Genomic DNA, 21,414 nt, shown 5'->3' on the forward strand with positions numbered 1-21,414 from the left:
TGAAAATTAAGTACAGTACTTAGGTACTGTTCTTGGGTTCATCTCTTAAAATTCTGTCATGTGCCTTTTTTCTGATGAATGAAAGTGTATTTTTTAAATTAAATAGACACATGACAGAATTTCCCAAAACACCTCTCAACTCTTTAAAAAGAATGAAAACCCTGTTATTATTATTTTATAATTAGAGTTGGAAGATTTGAAAATTAAGTACAGTACTTAGGTTCATTTCTTAAGATTCTGCCATGTGTCTTTTTTCTCATGAATGAAAATGTATTTTTTAAGTTTAATAAACACATTACAGAATTTTAAGAAGAAAACCTAAGAAACAACACTTAATATACTGTACATAAGTTTTGTCCTATCAAAAAAATGCCAATAAGGCTCTTGAAAACCTTATTCGCTTTTAATTTAAAGGATTCACGACTAAATATCAGCAATGTTGTTGGCCTTTCTAATTTCTGAAAAATGACATAAACCCCACCAATTATGAATTAAAATCGGAAGCAGATAATTCTGAAAGGGAAGCACTATTGTTGAGTTATATATATGGACCATTTCAAAACATTCTCTCTCTCTCTTTCTTTTTTTTTTTTTTTCTTTTTTTTTGTTTGAGGGATCAAAACATGCGTTTTATGTAAAACTAACTAACGATCACCAACATATTTTTAGGCATAATCATCTAGCTTTAACTAGCTATATATTGGCTGCAACCACAATTAAAGCATCTTTAACAAAAGTGGGGCTTTTCGGATAATCCGTCATTTAATGCTCATCCTATTTAATGTATCAAATGTACAAATATTAGCTTAATTATGATTTTAAACCATCCATTATTTGCTAATTACTTCTTTGTTCCTCGCTCTCTCTCTGCCTATATATATATATTTAAAAAAATAATTCAAAGATATATAGATTAAAAAGCAAGCCTGTCTCAACCAATACAAGATTTTTAATATCCGATGGAACAGACTTCATCCAAATCATAAAGAGAAATACTATATCCATAACATTTTTATAACATTTTTACAACAAATCCTAAATGGTATGTTACTATTGATGGGTTGTTATTGGTTGTTGCGGATGGATAAAAAAGTAATTAATTTAAGTTTTGAATTTAAATTAGAACAAATAACAACTTTATACTTGTGATTTGTTATGAAAATATTGTGAACGTAACACCTCTCAATCAAAAAAGGAAAATAAAATCTAACTCTCTTAGTTAAAGCATCTACAATATAGTTGCCTTTTCCATAGACATGAAAGAAACAAAAACTTGGTTAAAGAGTTAACATAAGACATACTTCTTTGTTCCTCTCTCTCTGCCTATAGTTAGTAAATACTTGTAGTATATCTATACAATATACTAATGTACACAACCAGGAAAACTATTAAAAAAAAATCCCGTTTGACAAATTTATCCTTTTTAAATTAAATAATATTTTTAATACGTAGATGTAACTTTGAAAAAAAAGAATACATTAGATATCCATTTTGTACTTAATTTTGAAAATCAATTATGAAGATATATAATATTTCTATAAGTATAGCTAAAGAACAGTACACGTAGGGTTGGAAACTTCTATAAAGTCTAACTAAAGAACAATGTATCATGTACATAGGGTTGTAAATGAATTGAGCCAAACTGGATTTTAAAAGTTCAGGTTTATTCATTTAATTTTATTTCGAACATGAGCCAATCTCGAGCTTATAACCAAATAAGACTATTCGTTCAAACTTAATTCATTTCCTTGTTGAACAAACTCAAACTTATTAACAAACAACTTGGTTAAACTTTTTTTTTTTTTACCACTACACACCCTTGGTACGGTGGTTACTCCACAAGTATAAATGCTTGTGGAGTGTGGGGGGTAAGGACCGAGGTTTAAGTCTCCAAGAGGGAGTTTCACACACATATATACTTAGATTAGACTAGAGTAGAAATTCTATTTTGTATTCAAAAAAAAAAAAAACTTTTTTTTCCATATATAGTAATATTATAATTGTAATTTTTTTTACCCATTCATGCATAAATCTATGAAATGGACTATTTATATTATTAATTAATAAACTACAAATAATAATTTGATATTATATGAACTATTTACAGATTTATACAATCTAATCTCAAGTCCATATAAATATATTTTTAAACAAATATACGTACAAAAATAAAATATTATATACAGTAAAATTGAGTACGTATTCACAAACTTGTTCACAAACATATTATTATGTTTGAACTTGACTCGTTTAGTAATTGAACTTAAACTTGGACTTGAATTTGGCATGTTTTCTAAACAAACTAATATAAACAAGTATTTTCTAAAGCCGAACTCAAATTGTTCATAAAGAGTTTGGTTCATTCATAGCCATTTGAAATTCTTAATTAAATGAAAAATAATATCAAATATCATTTTTCCCGTTTCTAAAAAACTTATTAGTAATGTATAAATATTTTAAGTTTGACATCAAAAAATAAGTAAAGAAGCATAAAATTGGGAGTACCAATAGAGTCATCCTATTGTTGTTGAAGGGGAAGTACATGTGTGGTTGAATTAGATTTTTATTAAAATGTACTGTATTTTTTTTTCTTTTATTGAAAGTAGATGATAGTATAATTTTTAAGGAAAAAAAAAAAACCTTCGAAAAGTTATATATAGATTTTCGATAGTGGGAGGAGTGAGATTTAAAAAGTATATACACAAATAAATAAATAATAGTAATGAAAATAAATTCTATTAAAAAATTTTGGTATAATAAAAACATTACAAGTGGAATAATACCTCAGTATAATAAATATTTGGTCCTACCCAAATTAAATCGCACGGTGGCTAACACAAAGAATATATATTATAGTGAAGTGCTCATGATCTATTGGAGAGAGAGAGAGAGAGAGAGAGTGTTTAACACGCTTAGTACAACCCACGTATGCATAGGGGGAATAGGGTAATCCTGGCCGGCCGTGACGTCCACGAATCGATGTGGGGATATATGGAGCTGCCGTAGGGTTCCACCTGCTTGCTATATATGGATGGGGCACATTTCATAGAAAAGAGTAGCTAATCTTTTTCGCTACAGGGTCATTTCAATAGGTCATATCCATCACTCACCAGGGCATTTTAGGAAAATAAGTACCAATCAAGAATTTCTTAATCTAGTATGCATAAAGTGATGTTGTAGGGTTGCACACTTCTGTCTCTGCATGGGCAAAGACACCAAACCAAGGATCATGATTCATGAGGAATAAATAAAGCATATATTGCGTTTTTGTTGGATGGATTCTAGAGGGTGCTTTAATTTTATGTCTTTCAAAACTATTTTGTGTTTATTGGTTCTTTATTTACCTCTTAGTAAGAAAAGTTGGGCTTCAAATAATCACATTATCAAGAGTTTTGTAGTTTAATTAATACTTTTCAATATACAAAGTACTTGGGAATCTATGGAGAGATTGGGTTTGAGCTATAAGGTTAAACAATATATTGTAACTATTTTTTTTAAAAAAAAAGATAACCACTTTGCTCATTTTTTTTAATAATAAACAATAGAAATAGAAGTGCTTGGAATAATTTCTTTGTCACCGGTCTAATGTCTATTACTGTATTCGGTGAGATTGGGTCAAGTTATGGCTCAATTGATTTCCCTAATTCGCATGCTCGATTCCAACAAATAAGATTCTACTATGGTTACCTAAGATAGGAAAGACACTTTTGATCACCTCCTCCTTCCCTTTTTTGATTATCAAATCAAAAATCAATTTGCTCATAAATAGACCACTTTTTCCACATTGTTCTAAAAACAATAATCCATAGTCTTGTCCTTGATGGATTTATGCATATGCACCACTCAAACCGAATGCTTAAACCTATGAATTTGGGCCTTGTTATATTATATTAATCATTCACTTTTGTAATAATTTTATAACATGGGACTTCAACACTTAACTAACCACATTACTTACAAGTGAAAATTCAAAAAATAAATCTTCCCCTTCATGTGTGAGCCTTCTACCAATTCACTTGTGACTCCCCTTGAATGAAAGCCTTTTCAAGTATCTTGCATTAACATTACCAATAGAGTGTCCTTTACTTAACCATGAGTGGAGTGAACATGAGAGTCTTTCTCACACAATTACGGAATACACCAACATGCACAACCTTGACTCACCACTAGTAGAATCTTTTACTCAACCATGGGTGGAGTTAACATGAGATTCTTACTTAGTCTACTTAGTGGAATCAATGGTGGCTTTAGGAAAAAAAAAATAGGGTGGTCACTAAGAAATTTAAATTATACAATATCTAATAAAACGATAACTTAAATATTTGCTACAACTGTGAATCAAATCGCTAAGGAGGGCAAAAATGTTGCGACTGTAAAGCCAAAAGGAGTATAACTGTTGTCACCATCAAGGAGAACTCACAACCACAATATTTTTCTAGGTACCATTCTTTAAGGAAAAATGAAATTAAAGATTATTTTTATTGAATAGGTTGAACGGGCTACAAATTTGAATGATTATCGAATTTATCTTTTTGTTTTATAATAGGCTTTTTGTTGAATAATTAATTTGTTCACTTGTTGTTGTTTAGTCTTATCTTTTTTTTGTTTGGTTTATGTTTGTTATTATTTGGGCTAATATTTATTGTTGTTATTTAAGATTTTTTTTAAAAAAATTATAAAAGGGTTTAAGGATTATGTTTGGGGTAGAATTAATTTTGGAGTAGTGCTATATCCACAAAATTTTTACAATAAATCTTATGCAAAAAGCTGTTATTGGCGGATAAAAAAATAATATCAATATTAGGCCCAAATTAGAATTAGTAACAACTTACCATATTGAATTTATTGTAAAATTATTGTGAAAATTTTGAGAAATCGCATTACTCTTATTTTTGTTGAATCCAAATTTTTGTAATTTTCAAGTCAGGGTGTCTAACATTTTTATTAGGGGTGGTTACAGTAGGTTAATTTAGCATGTATTTTTTTTTTTTTGGCAAGTGTATATATACGTTTTTGCAAGTTAGGGTGGTCCTGTGACCACCCTGGCTTGCATGTGGAGCTGCCAATGAGTGGAATCTATTAACGAACACTTGCCCTCAAACCATTAGATCTAATACCACTTGATAGAGAGATAACACCTTGTGGACTTTTAATTGAGGGGTTAATCCTATGGGTTTAGGTAAAATTATATTAACCTCTCAATTAGAATCTTTCCAAGATCTTTTACTCCTTAACAAGTAACATCTAGAGCTAATGTGGTTAATTACATATTGAAATCCTATGTGGATAATTACTACAAGAGTGAGTCTTAATAAAATAGTTAGGTCAAAACACATTGGTTTAAACTTTTGGATTAAATGGTGTCTTTATATGTTATATAAACTATTCAATTAAAATCTCACCAAATTAAGTGTTATTTTTCCAACAAGAAATCTATTCCAAATGGAGAGGAGTGGATCTCTCTTAGAGAGGTGAACAGGTGTGTTAACATTAATGTGGGACGAACTTGGGTTGAACTTGGGTCTAATTCTAGTTTTTTCGGTTTTTATCGAACCGAATTAGTGTCCAGTTTTAGGTTGAACAAGCCGGTCCGATCTAGTTTGATTTTTAAAACCATGTTTTTAATTTATAAACACTAAAATTGTATTTTCCATCTTATAATATATATATATATATATATATTGTTGATAATCAAGACAATCTTTATTGAAAACAAGCTGCCAGAACAGCAACGCATATTACAACAACATAGAATACAACCAGTTGATATGCCAGAAAACACTTATTCAATACTATGTTCAAAGTTAAACCTAAATTATATAATATATCGTGAAGTGAAAAAAATAGTAAAATCTAAAGTAAAATATATTAATACGAGAGCGATTGAAAACCCATGAGGTTTAGTATGTTGTCCAATCGCATGCATGTGTTATTCTGACAAATATTTATTCCCTTTTGATTATCATTCTCTTTTTCCAAAATCATTAATCAAATCCAAAATACTGTCTTATTGCCCTCACCTGTTATCATAAATTCTTTATCATAATATTATTCATTCATGGATTGCATCAAATAGAACAAAAAGGTTTTTCTATCACCATGTCATTCACGAGCAGAGTTCCCAATTCCTAGTACACACATGTAAAACTAATTAATTACCTTCGAAAACAGCTTTGCATGAAAATCATATCCCACTTTATATGACTAATATTATCATTCACACAAAAAGACTTTACACCAAAACTAACCAGCAACCGTGTAAAAAAACCACAGGTCTCTCGCTAGCTAATATGAACTCATAAAGTCGTCAGTGCGTGGCTTTGAAATGTTTGACCTCAGGCTCAGCTAAGACCCCATTAAATGCCCACCGGATCCGCGACCAGTATTACGCCCACGCTCCTCCGTGGGTGTGGCCAAAACTCGCACTAAGATAGTCATTCTTTAAGTGGGGAATCCAAGAAAGTCTTGAAACACCATTTTTGCTTGTCATAAGTATTGATTATTTTGAAGTCGCAGATTATGAATGGTCAAAATAAAAGTAGCGAATCAATGTAAAATATGATGAATAATTTTAGAGATATCTAATTGCATACTTAAATTTACAAGTTGTTAACTTGTGTTATTGTAAGTGATAGATACTTTTTAGTTATTACTTTTCATCGATCATTTATAATTGTATATATCTATAAGTTGTAAAATTTGATATATAATTAGGTGTGTCTGTTGATGAATTAAAAAATAATTCTTTGCCACTTACAAATGATCACTTAACTAAAAAATTATAAAAATGGGTATGACTACAATAATTTTACAACAAAACATATGTTGCAGGTTTTTATTGACTATTACTGATAGGTAAAAAAATAATTTCAATAATAAATACAAATTATAACAACATATAGTTTACCACCTAAATTTTGTTGTGAAATTACTATACACCTAGTATTTCTTAACTAAGAGAACTAGTATCAAATGTGCCAAATGCGAAATATTTAGCATTTGGCACACTAGACACCATAAAAAACCCCTCATCAGATGTTTCAGATTCTAAAACTTATAGCATTGATGAACAATACCTTTTCAAATTTGGATTGATACTGTTCACAGATTGTAAAATTTTATTGTTTTTTATTGTACTTTCTCTTCTTCTAACCTTATGTTCACAAAAGTACAATTTTTATTGTTTGGATTGGGATGAGTTTTAAGTATATATTATTTTAATTGTTATATATATTACCTTTATGTATAGAATTGAATAATATAATATATAATATAAAGTATATTGTAAAATAATATATTAAAATAATAAAATAAATTTGTTAATATGATAAAATGACATAATTTTTCAACGATGGATGCTCTAATAGAAGAAGGGGCACCACCACATTTGAAAACCCAATGGTAGCCTCAAACGCTCACAACAGCGAGTGAAGCTTTTAAGAAAGAGTGGGGAGGGGCCGCCAGGGGGTGAATAGTAAACATGTCTTGTCCAATGGGGCCACCATGTGAATTGTGAATTCTCCCTCAATTCTCTCTCTCCCATTCTCCCCCTCTCACAAGTCACAGCCAAAAGACTATCTTTTTTTATTTTTTTATTTTTTTCAGAGATTACTCTTTTCTCTTTCTTTTTAGCATTCTCTGATATCTCATGTCTGACTCTCTCTCTCTCTCTCTCTCTTAAGTGAGGAGAGAGTCTCACTCATATTCATTCATCTATACTTTTTACGTCCCATCAAACAAGAGCTCTTCTCTCTCTCTCTCTCTCTCTCTCTCTCTGTGTGTAAGTAAGACCATCTCCTTCTCATGAACAAAGCAAAACCAAGACAATCTCCTTCCCGTGAAAAAGATCCAAGAAGCAGCCCCCCTCCAAAATCTTTACACTACAATCAAACACCGAAAAAAGAGTGAGAAACTACAGAGAGACAGTGTTTGTATTACACAGAGAGAGAGAGAGAGAGAGAGAGAGAGAGAGAGACAGACCCATCAACAGAAACAGAAATTGAGGTTTCTATACTTCGTAGAGAAGATAAGATCGTGTTCTTAGCTCTTGAAAACAGCTAAGGATGCTTTGATTAACTCGATCCTACACATCGCCCAAATACCCAACACCCATAAAAGCCAAAAGAACCCAAAATAACTCTTGTTTATGGATTCAACATCTGGTGGTGCTGGTTCATCCGACCCGAATAGCGGAGAGGGTCCATCGTCGGCAACAGCCCCAGCTGATCAAAGCTCATCACCAGCACCACCGAGTCGGTACGAGTCACAAAAGCGTCGAGACTGGAACACTTTCTTACAGTACCTAAGGAACCACAAGCCCCCTTTAACTCTAGCAAGGTGCAGTGGCGCCCACGTGATCGAGTTCTTGAAGTACTTGGACCAGTTCGGAAAAACCAAGGTCCACAACACCGGGTGCCCATATTTCGGCCACCCGAACCCACCTGCCCCATGTGCTTGCCCACTTAAACAAGCGTGGGGTAGCCTCGACGCGCTCATCGGACGGCTCAGAGCGGCGTATGAAGAGAACGGTGGACGGCCAGAATCGAATCCTTTTGGAGCTCGAGCTGTGAGGATTTATTTGAGGGAAGTCAGAGAAGGCCAAGCAAAAGCTAGAGGGATTCCTTATGAGAAGAAGAAACGAAAACGCCCAACTGCTGTAACGGCCACAACTGTCGTAGCGACTCAAGGAGGCGATGCCGGTGGTAGTGGTAGTGGTAGTGGTGCTGCTGCTGCTGCTGCTGGTGATGGTGATGGAAGTGGCAGTGTTGCAGCTGGGAGTGCTAGTGTTGCTCAAACAACAACACCTACTACTACGAGTACCACCGTATAGTTTTACTAATTTCTTCTTCTTCTTATTCTTCTCTACTTTTTTTTAACCTTATTTTTTGTTCGATTTTCATTTCTGTTTAAGCTTTCGATTGTGATTATTATGAGCTATATATATATATCTTTATATATATCTGGCGATTTTCTTATAAAATCGGATCGACCGCATGAACAACACTCGATTTCAGGTAGCTAGTATAAAGACTTATTCCTTTCGTTTCCTCTCTTTTAAAATGGAGCACTTGATCTCATTTCTAGTCCATAAGAGCATATGGCAAGCAGAAGAGTAGTCAAGTTTCAAATTCTCGATTCTTTATTCTTCTTTTTGGCCTCGTGTTTTGGACTTTTGACAAAGAAGAGGAAGCTCCAAGACTCTTTTTTTCTTCCTCTCTTGTTTTAAAAAATTTAAACTATACCACCCAAGAAAACCAGCATTTGTATCATTCACTGTAAAGCCTCCGTCTCTATTTTTTTTTTTGTCTTGACCAGGTAAACCCCAATTATATTTAAGATTGCATATCATGATTAGCATAAGTAAGATAAATGGGAAATTATGAAAAGTACATAAATATATCTATATAGTATTTCTCTTTCCATTAGATATTACTATACACACATTGTAGATCAGATTGACCCTTAAGCAATCCAATAAGCAAGCACAAATTGCTCTTTTTTCCCATTCCTTTTTTTTTTTTTTCTTCCATTGTTCCCTTTTGTTTGTATACCTTGCTGTTCCATAACTGCAACTGTTGCTTGTGTGGGTTGCTAGACAGTACCAAAACTCAGACTGTGGTCACCACAGCTTGTAAGAGTAAGAAGGGTAAGCAAAACAACTAGTCACACTAGCCTAAAATCTTTATAAGCCATCAACAACTATTCATCTGGTCCCCGGCTTCTTGATCTGCTGGGGCTCTATTTATCTCTTATAATGCCCACGTGCGCCTCTGATTTAGGCATTTTGCGCTTTCAGTTTCAGGTGCTTTCTTTATAACTTGATCTTAGATTTTCTGTTCAGATTTTTAAGACTTTGAGTTCTTGGTATTTGGATTATTGGGATCAAATTCTCATTCAGCACAACTGTGCTCTCTCTCTCCCTCATTTCCATATGAAAATTACATTTCTTTTTGTAATAACAACAACTACAAAAAAGATATACTATATAATAGTCTACAACAATCAATGAAATTAAAAACTAATCCCTTTTTATTGCTGCTCTAATTTATTAAGGTAACCACCACCTCAGTGTGAAAACGACTAGTAGCCAACCCTTGCATCCATTTTGTTGTAATATCTTATTATATCTTGCAACTTGATTAGCTTTTATAAATTTGTTATCATAACTTAGACCCACCAGGCACCAGGCATGCACTCCCAAACAAAGCCCCCATTTCTGAATATCAATATTTAGATCCATATCTACTGAAATGAAATGATGCAACATTTATTACCCTACTCATGATCTGCTAAAACAATTTTTATTATTATGTTTTTGTTTGGTTCTTCCTTTCCTGCCTCCTTTTTTCCTCTATACTTTATAAATAAATAAATGTTATCCTTTTGTATTTTGCAGAAACTACTTTCTCTTTCTGCCTTCTTTCTTTCTTTCTTTCCCATTTATACATTATTCACTTTCACCATTTTAATTCCGAAAATTAAAGGTAAAAAATAATTTGATTCTAATTTGGCCATTTTATCCTCATTTTACATCCTTGTTCTTGGTCATGGAAGTCGCAATCTTCTTCTTCATAAGGTTGTACTAATTTGATTCTTAAAAAAAAAAAAAAAAAAAAAAAAAAGGTTGTAGTATCCACTTTGACTGTTTCCCTCAAGAAAATGAATTTAAAAAAAATTAAAACAATCAAATATAAAGGTTTCAGACTAAACAGTGAAACCCTGGGGACGGCTACAGCTGAGATTATTTTTATGCAATATCTTAAAAATAAAAAAACAATAATAATAAAAAATAAAAAACAAACAAGCTTACATAAAAAAGACAATCTTGAATGTTTGAAACAAATAATATAACTAAAATTGAGTTATGAAAACTGATATTTTAACATTTATTTTTGATTAATGGATTTCACTATAAAAAATATTTTCAGTGATGTGTAGATCGTGGAAGAAAACAAAAAAAGATAACGTCAGCCAGAGTTATTAATCTTTCTTTTTTTTTTTTTTTATCATCTTGTATCTTGCATGCTACAGTACGTGGGGCAGGGAATTCTGAGCGTAGTTAAGTGCAAAAGGAGAAATGTCACAAAATAGATGGTAGAAAGAGCCCTCAGGTTCTTGGCTCTTTTGTCGAGGGTCACATTAACATTCATATCATATCCCCATTTTAGGCTACAGTGTGATAGTTCATTTAAGAGAGAGAGAGAGAGGTTTGGCTTGGGGTAGGGGTAGGGGTTTCTTAAAGCAACTGCACCGAGTGGTCTTATCTAAATGCCACAGTATGCAGAGTAGCCAGTGGATATTATTGGCGTATTGACGTATGGTATGGCTATGGTTTGGAAGGAATATATGCTTTTAATTTATTTTTACCTATCTCAATTGGCTTCTAAAGTAGAAGAGAAGCTCCCACATGCCCTTGCTTATATGCGCAAAAATATAAATAAAAGGACTGCTATTCCGTAACATGTGGGACAATGTCACCAAGAACCCACCATCTTGCACCATACATATTTGCACACGCTTTCCTACTGTATGGATTGTTTGTATCTTGTTGGCTTCAATGGTACATATATGCATGGATGGTATGCAATGCTGCAGAGAACCACTAGCCAATTTTGCACTTGCATTTTCTGATGATCAAACTTGGGTGCCAGCTTTATTACACTGTGAGCAAGTCACCTCTGGCATTGCTCTCTTTTCTAACTTTTGTACAGTACCCATAGGGTTGTGTATGTGGAATACATGATATGTCTTTTGAATATAAGATTGTCCGAGTTCCGATTATGGTGCAATGGCATGTTCCTATATATGCGAAGCTGTAAAAGTTGAGGGTAAAACATAGACTATTTATTGAAAAGTAAATTTATGTAAGGATGAGTAAAAGGATGTGATTGGAAACTTTCTTTGGACTAGATATATGGTTGAAGACTTGAAGCACAGCCAAAAATGCACGAAACAAAATAGGTTGGTGCAGTAGGGAAGCCAGCTTAATTAGGGGAGAGAGAGAGAGAGAGAGAGAGATCATTCACATTAATTTACTCGAAAATTTTCTCTTGAACATTCAGATCAGCTAGTCAAAAATTTATGTTTATTTTGGCATAAGAATTTTTTTTTTCCTATTTTACGTGAAAACTTTTAAAAAATAACTATATCAAATTAGATATATTTTAAACTCTATTTCATTAAAATATCAATTTCTCTTATTTTTTAAATTATTTTTCTTTCTTCACATCCAACAACCACTAATCACTATCTTTCTTTATCCTTAAAATATATTAAAAAAAAGAATAAAAAACTAAATACAAAATGAATAACAATAGTATAAATTTATACGATTATTATAACAACTTTGCAAATTTACGCATCTTTAACTTGACTAATGTGGGTGATTTTGAGGCTTGGATGTGTAAAATTGAACCATTTTTCTATTTTCCATTGTCTAATGCAAATGTTCTAGAATAACATAAGAACGTATTTTTTATATTTTAGCCAATCACTTGTAAAAATATACTATCCAATTTTCTACTTGAAACTCTATTTCATTTAAATATTAGTTTTTTATTTTTATTTTTAATTTTATTATTTCTCCCAACTGATTCCATTATCTCTCAATTTCTTCATTCTTCAATCTCCCCCAGCAAACACATCATTCCACTAAAAGGAATTTTGAAATCCTTAAATTTTATGAACCAAAAGATCTATACAAAATCCATCAAAACTAAATATACATACAAAATTTTGAAATCCTTAAACAAGTTTGATATTATTTGTTGAACTCGAACCCATAAAAAAATGATCATATTATTCCATTATCTTTTTTCAAAAATTAAACCCTAAACATAACTCTAAACCCTAATCCTCACCTTTGATCCAATTTAAACAAGAGAACAACAGATACCCAAAAAAGAAAAGGTGGCAAAACCAAAAGCTTGCATAGCAAAGTCACAAAAGGGGCAAAAAATGTAGGGAATTAACCCGAAATTCCCAACCTATGAGAAACATAAAATAGAGAAAGCACACGCAAAAAAAAAAAAAATTACACGCACAAGACAATATTTATGTGGTTCTTCAATTTGCCTACATCTAAGGAGTTGCAGGGATTTTACTATTATCAGGGAAAAATACAAAGTGCGGCAGTAGAATTTTTTTTCTTTTTTTCTTCTTCTTCTTCTCTCTCTCAAAAAACTACAACAACAAACCCTAATCATCAAAACTGCATTTTCTACATCCTCCGCTCCATGGACTAAACCTAAAAAAATCTTCAATTAAAAACCACGCAACATTATTCGGATTGCGTCAGGTCGTCAACCGGATCAAACATAACTAAGCTCCACAAAACCAAACAAAAAACTTAACTCAGTCTCCCCCTTCTAATCACAAAAGCAGTATCGGAGAAGCTCTAAAACCGCTATGTCAGTCCTTGGTGGAAGAGTGGAACTGGGAGAAGAATTTGTAATTGTTGTAGTACATGGAAGGCTCCTTTCTTGACCACTGCCACACTGGAATGAAGAATTAACCTTCTTGTACTCCAACAGATTTGGAGAGAGAGAGAGAGAGGAATAAAAAAAGAATACAAAATTGTTTAGCTAAGCTACAATGTTATCTAGTTTTGAAGAAGCACTATCATGAAATTTTTAATTTTTTTGTGATAAAAGGAGATGTATATATTAAGATTTAAGAAGTCTATTATAATAAAACTTGGCTTTATCAAAAGTCAGGAAATTCTCCACCATAAGTAGTGGTTCACCAAGAGTAACAAAAGAGCAGAAAAGAAAAGATCCAAACTCAGCAAAAACATCCTCACATTTATTTGCTTCATGGTAGGCATGCTCAATCCACTTGTTGAGGAAAACTTTCAAGAGGTTTATATAGTCAAAAATAAATAAATAAAAAGTGTGTGTGAGTGTATAAGAGAGAGAGTGGAATAAAAACATAATTCAAAATGGTTTGGCTAAGCTACTATGATATCTAGTATTAAAGAAGAATTATAATATAATATCATTTTTCTTTTTCTTTTTGGTAAAAGGAGATGTGTATATATATTAAGATTTAAGAAATCTATTATAACAAAGCTTGGCTTTATCAAGAGCCAGAAAATTCTACACCATAGATAGTGGTTCATCAAGAGTAACAAAAGAGTAGGAAAGAAATTATCTAAACTCAGTAAAAGCAACTGCACATTTATTTGCTTCATGGCAAGCACACTTAATCTGCTTGTTGAGAAAAATTCAAGAGATTTATATAATCAGGAAAAAAAATGTGTGAGAGAGATTTACATAATTAGGAAAAAAAAAATGAATGAGAGAGAGATGAAAAATATTCAAAATGGTTTCGCTAAGTTACTATGTTATCCAGTTTTGAAGAATCATATAATAAAATTTCAATTTTTTTTTTTCTTTTTGTAAAAGGAGATACATATATTAAGATATCAAATTTTGTTGTAAATCTTGGCAAAAGTTTGTTGAAGCTTAATGATATATTGTTTGTAGCATATATTGGGTTATATGAATTATGATTTTGTAAATATTTACTACTTTAGTAGAAATATATAGTATATACAAAAATTTCGGGATCCACCGTTGGGTTGATTGCAAATTTTTATACAGAACACACCTATAAAATTTCAAGCGTTATTATATATAAAATATGTAGATTATTGATTGGATTTTTTTGAGTTTTACTTGTTGTAATTGCTACCCATCCGTTATGGGTGGGGGGTGCCCTATAACCCAAGGGTGCATGCTAAAGTTGACTCCACAATAGACAAACCAAGACTAACCACATCCATCTTAGCCTATCATAACATATGTTCAACTACTTTAATGCCCCAATTTAGTTACAAGCTTACATTACTAAGTTCCGCAATTCGTTAGTTTCACAACTAGCCATAAATTTGTGGAATATCATTTATTTTATTATGTTATTCTCATTTTGTCTATGTTTGTGGAATATCTCCTGTTGTTGTGTTTGTCTTGATACTGTGTCTTAGTCGTTGTGGTGTTATTGTATAGTTTGATGTGTTTGTAGCGGTGGTTGTCAAGTCATGTTGTCTGTAGTTTGTAACTCTTTGAAGTCTCTGTTCTGTACTTTCAGTTTGCAATAAAATCCCTTTTAACGCAAAAAAATGTTTCTCTAACTTTTTTTTAAAATTTTGTATATATATTACCAGCTAAAGCGAATCATACACGTGTATGAATGGATTGGCTTTTGACCTCGTGACAGAATTTAAAAAGAAACTGTACGCATAAGCAATTTCTTGTTCTCATATTTTGCCCCCACGTGAACGACCACCGCATAGGGAGGTGCAAACAAAAAATTGTTTAACCGGGGCTTGGGTTTTGGGTTCTGAAGGAATCCTAGATGTAAGTGTGGATTAAAACAAAAAAACAATAGGGACACGTACTTAATCACAATTTTTTTACTTGGTGAAAAAAATGTAATTCAATAATCAATTAACTTCCAAATAAAGTGTGACAAAGTGTGTGTTTGTAGCTAGAAGAACTTGGATTAAAAATACAATTTTTAACACTACGGATTACATTAGTCTTTGCTGCTCAGTTAATTTACCAATAATTTTCTTCAGGTTGATGCCAGCATCAACTACATCATGATTGTGCAACATTGTTGTTTACTATCGATGCGGGAGATTGCTAACCAATCATATGGCGCTCAAAATTTTCTCCCAAGTCAATGAATGGATTTTGCTTTCGGCACATTGGATGGCCCAAAAGTGTTTTTAACTTGTAAGAGCATCCATATTGATTATGCTAAAATTGCTAAAAAGTTATTTTAGCACCTCAAATAAAAAAATTTAAAAAAAAAAAAAAAAAAAAAAACCTATATCAATGGTGCTATAGATTTTTTTTTTTTTTTTTTTCCTTATTGCTATAACAGTTTATTGTAGTTGGTTGCCAAAAATAAAAAAATCTATTTTTAATACCCAATGCTTTCTCTTTCATTGTTCTCAAGCCTAGCTCTCTCTCTCTCTCTCTCTCTCTCTCTCTCTCTCTCTCTCTCTCTCTCTCTCTCTCTCTCTCTCTATGGCGCCATTTGCCTTGGGTTGTAGTGTTCACCATTAGGGTTGTCTACGGTTTGAGTCGGATTGAGTTTGGGGCTAACTCGCACCCGACCTGATTGACTCGGGTGAATGAAAAATGAACCCGCAGCCAACCAAATGTTCGTGTCGAACCTGAAGACACAGGTCATCGGTTAAACAGGTTGAAACCGTTGGGTGATTTTGGGTCTAAATTACAACAAGATAGAAATCAAAACCCAATGAACAAAGAAATCAAAACCCAAACAACAACAAAGAAATCAAAATCCATATAACACAAACCAAGTCCAAAAACACCAAATCCATGAGACTGAAACGAAAAAGAAGGAGATAAGAAAACCCACACCACCACCACCATTCCTTCCCCCACGATCACCATATCCACAAGATCAGTACATTAAAAAATATATATAAAAATAAATAAATAAATAAATAAAACAAAACAAAACTTTTTTTTTCACTAACCCACAAACTGCACAAGATCAGAGGAGGGATTAATCAAGATAAGGAGTTTCAAGTTGAACTTTGAGTTAGCGACAGTGGTGACGGCAGCAATAGGCCCAACTCAGCGTCGGCAGTAGTGTGGAGCCTATGGTTAGGGGTGACAATAGAGCCTAACTTGGCGACAGTAAGGATGCTAGGATTGGGGATTTGAGAGAGTGATCAAAGAGAGTGAGAGAGAAAATTTTCCAAAACTAACAAGGGTTAAGGTTGAGGTGTGTTTTTTGTTTTTGAGAAGGGTTAAGGGTCTAGTTGTCTGAGGCGTATTCAGCGTAAAAGGTACCAGGTTCAAGAATTTCCTTTTAAAAATTATGGGTGATCGGGTTGTTTTATATGGGTTAGAATTCAAGGGACTCGAAACCGACTCGAAAAACCGATTCTTAAATTTACTCGTTACTCAACCCATCTGGGCATTCGGATTCACCCGTGGGTCTTTTGGTCGGGCGGGTGGGTTGGAATTAACAGGTTGATGGACAGCCCTATTCACCATGGGTTAGGCTATTCACCATAGGTTGTGGAGTTTGTGGTGGGTTTCGGGTTTGTCTGGGTTTGTGTGGTTGGGTGGTTTGGATCGATGGTTAGTGGTGGTGTGGGTTTGTGTGGTTAGGTTGTGTTGGTTTTGGTTGTGGCAATGGTTGGGTTGGTGGTTAGTTAATTGGGTTGTTGTGGTGGGTTGTTGATCAAGCTATGGGTTGTTGTGGATGTGGTGGATCGTTGATCGGCCTGTGGTGGTGGGCCATGCTATAGGTTGCGATGGTGGTGGGTTGTTGTGGGTGTGGTGGGCCGGCTTGTGGTTGTTGGTATGGATTTCGATTGAGGTGGTTTGTGATGTGCTGGTAGTTGGTAGTGGTGTGGTTGGTGGGTTTGTGGTTTTTGTTTTTGTTTTTTTTTTTTTTTTTTTTTAGTTATAGTTGAGGTTGTTTTTGGTGGGTTTGAAGATTTGGCCTAAACCACCACGCCCACATCAGTTCTTGCTACTTTTTCAGACTATGGCAACATCGTTGCATGCTTCTAGGCTTGGTAGTGTAGCTGGTGATTTTTGGGCTAGACATAGGGGAAGACATTTAGGGGGTTTAGGTTTTTTTTTTTTTTTTTTTTTTTTTTTTTTTTTTTATTAAAGAATTAAAAATTTTTTTGGGTGTGGGTGAATTTTTTTTTTTTTTGGGACAATAAGTTTGTGGCCATGGGTTGTGCCAACTGCTTTTGCTTTTGTTGGTGGTGGGTTGTGCGTGATGGTTGTTCTTGCCTTTTGTTATCTCTTCAAAGAAGAGAGAGACAGAGAGGAAGAAAGAGAAAGAAATGAAGAATAAAAAAATAATAAAAAATTAACATTTAAAGGAAGTGCTAAAAAAATAGAACCGTTAATGTTGAGTGTGTTATAAAGTAATGTGTTAAAATAGATAAAGTAAGTTTTTAAGATGCTAAAAACTAAAAAAATTTGCTCCACCATTGTAAATGCTCTAAGCTATCTACCCCTTTGGAATACCTAAAAATGTTACAGTACTTCCAGGATATGGCTTTTGCATCAACTGGTGAAATATGGATCATGTATGGTAAATTATCATTTTTTTTTACTATTCAAAATCAATTATTTCAATAAATTGAATTAAATATTGTGTCAAAATTTCTAGACATTCCTTAAGTTCTTTTGTTTTTTCAATCTTAGTTAGAAATTCCTAAATCTATCCTACACTCACCCACCTTAGATCTAGGTCTAGAACTAAAGAACTTGCTAATCTCTAGACACTTCGTACATAGGGAAATGCCTTCAAATCATTAAGATCATTGGCCTAGAAGTCCTAATTAGGATTGATATCAAATGCACTTGATATAATTGATTTTCTCTCTCACAATTTTTTTAATTTTTAATTTTTTACTTTTCCTATTTTATTTAAGGGAAATGTTAACCAATGCCCTTAGGGCGCATTAATTTAGAAACTATTTTTAGAAACATTTTATTGGGAGATAATAAAACAATAAATGTTGTTAACAGCTTTTTATACTTCCCATTAAAGTGGTGTCAAGACTTTTCTATTATGGTTTATTAACAGTTGTCCTAAGGATATATGTTAACATAATCCTTTATTTAGGGTCTATTTGGGTCTACTTATTTTGCTGAAAGTATTGTAGATAAAGGTAAAAGTTAACTGAAATAGTACAGTGAGACTCATAAATGGTACCAAAAAGTGCAATGGGGCCCATAAATAGTAATAAAAATAAGCTAAATAGTAAAATAAATTGACTTTTTAAATTGGAGCTAAACACACACTTAATTCAATGATCGAGATTGAAAATTATGTTTTCTATGACTCTCTTAGCTGTGAAGAGCTCTCTCATCCATGGTGAGTAAGGGTGTGCAGCCAACCTACCAACCCGCCAAAACCAACTTGACCCGACCCAACCCACTGGGTTGGTTCGGTTTTTAGGGCTTGGTGGGTTGGGTTAGGTTACAAAACTTTTTTTGAAAGCGGGTTGGGTCGGGTTCGGGTCATAAAATTCCAAACTCATCAAACCCGACCCACCCATATATTTAAAATATATTATATAATTAATAAATTTTTTTTTAAATAATGAGCTCTTCCTCCTATCCTATATAAAAGCCAATATTAATGTATATTAGTTCATATATTAATGTATAACTGAGTTGAAATATTAGTTCATATATTAATATATATTTTGTTTATTAACTCAGGTGGCATATGTGATATTTTTTTCTGCTCAATTTAACAATAATAGTAATAAAAAAAATTGTTCAACTCCTGGGTTCAACCCGACCCATGTGGGTTAGGTTGGACTTATGTGATGGGTTGAATTGAGTTAAAAAAATTTAACCCACTATAATAGGTTGGGTCAAAAAATCTCCTTAATTTGACCTACTCACATTCCTAAGAGCATCTCCAGTGGGAATGCCAAATGGGAAATGTAAGGATTATTTAGCATTAGGAGCCCAAAATCACCCAGCATTTGGACTTGTAAACATTTGGAATTGTAAAATTTTTTACAATAGTGATACAGTAGCATCTTATTAATAAGATGCTACTGTAGCACAATTGTATTTCTAAAAATTATTTTTTAATTGTCTCTCTCATACTTTTTATAAAAACTCCGACCAACTTTCTCTCTCCTCTCTCTCTCATTATTTTTTTTCTTTTCTCTATCTTTTTTCTCTCTCTCATTCTACTCTCCTCTCTTTAGACTCAAAACCCCATAGCCACCACACCATGGCCTGACCCACTGTCACCGGCCATGGAAAGCCACCACCCACTCATTATTTCTCTTCTCTCTCTCGTTGCAGATCAGTGTGGTGGTATGGAGATCAGCGTTTGGGGTTTGGCGCAGAGATCGGTGTTTGGGTGTGGGGTGGAGATTGGCGTTGGGTGTGGTGATCGGTGTTGGGCGTAGAGATCGGCATTGGGCGTGAGATGTGGAGATCGTCGTTGAGCATGGGTTTCCGGCGTTTGGGTCAGATTTGGGTGGCGACGGTGGCAGCAACGGCGGCTTGAAGACTGGGTCAGTGGCTGTTTGGTAGTTGTTGTGGCGACGAGATCGGTGTGGCTGTGGGTGATTTTTTGATGGTTGATTAAGTTTCTGTTGATTTGGGTGATTTTTTGTTGTGATTTTGCTGGGTATGGGTTTGCTAGAAGTTTAGGCCGGTGCTAGAGGTTGAGGGAGAAAGAGAGGCCGATGCTAAAGGTTGAAGGAGAAAGAGAGGAAAAGGAAGAGAAAAAGAAAAATAGTAAAAAAAAGGATTAAAAAAGAATATTTAAATAAAATGAGAAAAAAATAGAGTTTTAGGATGTTGAATGTATTGTGAAATGATATGGTATAATTAATAAAATAACTTTTTAAGATGATAAAATAGAATAAGATGATGCTCTAAGAGCATCCACAGTAGGTGTGGCAAATGTGCCAAATGCCAAATATTTGGCACATTTGCCACACCAAACACAAAAAACACCAAATATCAGATGTGCTAAATCTCATCATTTTTGCAACATGTGAACAGTATCGTTGCAAATTTGCAACAGTACGGAATTGGTGTGGTATAAGTTTTAATATTTTTTATTCTTTTTTCTCTCTCTCCTCTCTCTTCACTTTATTCTTTTCTCTTCTCTCTCATTCTTCCTCAGACATCACGCCTCTCCATTCTTTTCTTCTTTCACTCTTTTTTCTTCTCAATCTCGTTGTTTTTCTCTCTTCCTCTCAGACATCACCCTCAGTTTTTTCTTTTCACTCTTTTCTTCTTTCACTCCGATCTCTGTCGCTGTGGGGTTTTTTTTTTTTTTTGGTCGTGATTTGATACCCGGTTTGGCAGTGGGTGGGTTGAGATGGTGATTGGCAGATCACTGGTGGTGGGTTGCAATGGTCAGATTCAGTGGTGGGTGGGTCAGCTGGTGATGGGCGAATCGGTGGTGGTGGGTTCTGTTATGCGAAATCGGTGGTGCGAAATCAGTGAATGGGTTCCGAAGGATGGGTCGACGGTGGGTGGGTTGTGGCCGCAACAATTTTTCTGGTGTTTTTCTAGTGTTGTGGGTGGGTGGGTTGTGGGTTCTGTTGTTTTTCTGGTGGTTGTGGCCGCAACAATTTTTCTGGTGTTTTTCTGGTGTTGTGGGTGGGTGGGTTGTGGCCGCAACAATTTTTTTGGTTGTGGTTTTTTTTTTTTTTTTTTTTTTTTTTTTTTAATTTATTTATAAGGTGGTGTTGGTGGATGTGGGTTTGTGCCGGTGGTGGCTGTCGGCATTGTTGCAGTGGAAGTGGTTGTGCCGTTGTTGTTGATGATGATGATCGGGTTTGGGTTTGGGTTGATCGGGTTGGCTGATTTTGGTTGATTGGGTTTTGATTGTAGTGTTTGTTTAAGCTTT

At 33.7% G+C, this 21,414-nt stretch overlaps 1 protein-coding gene across 1 annotated transcript; it reads left to right on the plus strand.

Moving 5' to 3' along the window:
• Positions 1-7,617: 7,617 nt before the first annotated feature.
• On the plus strand, positions 7,618-9,041 carry LOC126689359 (protein LIGHT-DEPENDENT SHORT HYPOCOTYLS 5). Its single transcript, XM_050384535.1, has one exon. It carries the CDS (start codon positions 8,147-8,149, stop codon positions 8,828-8,830), a length of 684 nt encoding a protein of 227 aa, XP_050240492.1. The 5' UTR covers positions 7,618-8,146; the 3' UTR covers positions 8,831-9,041.
• Positions 9,042-21,414: the final 12,373 nt, after the last annotated feature.

This window comes from Quercus robur, chromosome 1, assembly GCF_932294415.1.
Source record: "Quercus robur chromosome 1, dhQueRobu3.1, whole genome shotgun sequence".
Classification (NCBI taxonomy): Eukaryota; Viridiplantae; Streptophyta; class Magnoliopsida; order Fagales; family Fagaceae; genus Quercus; species Quercus robur.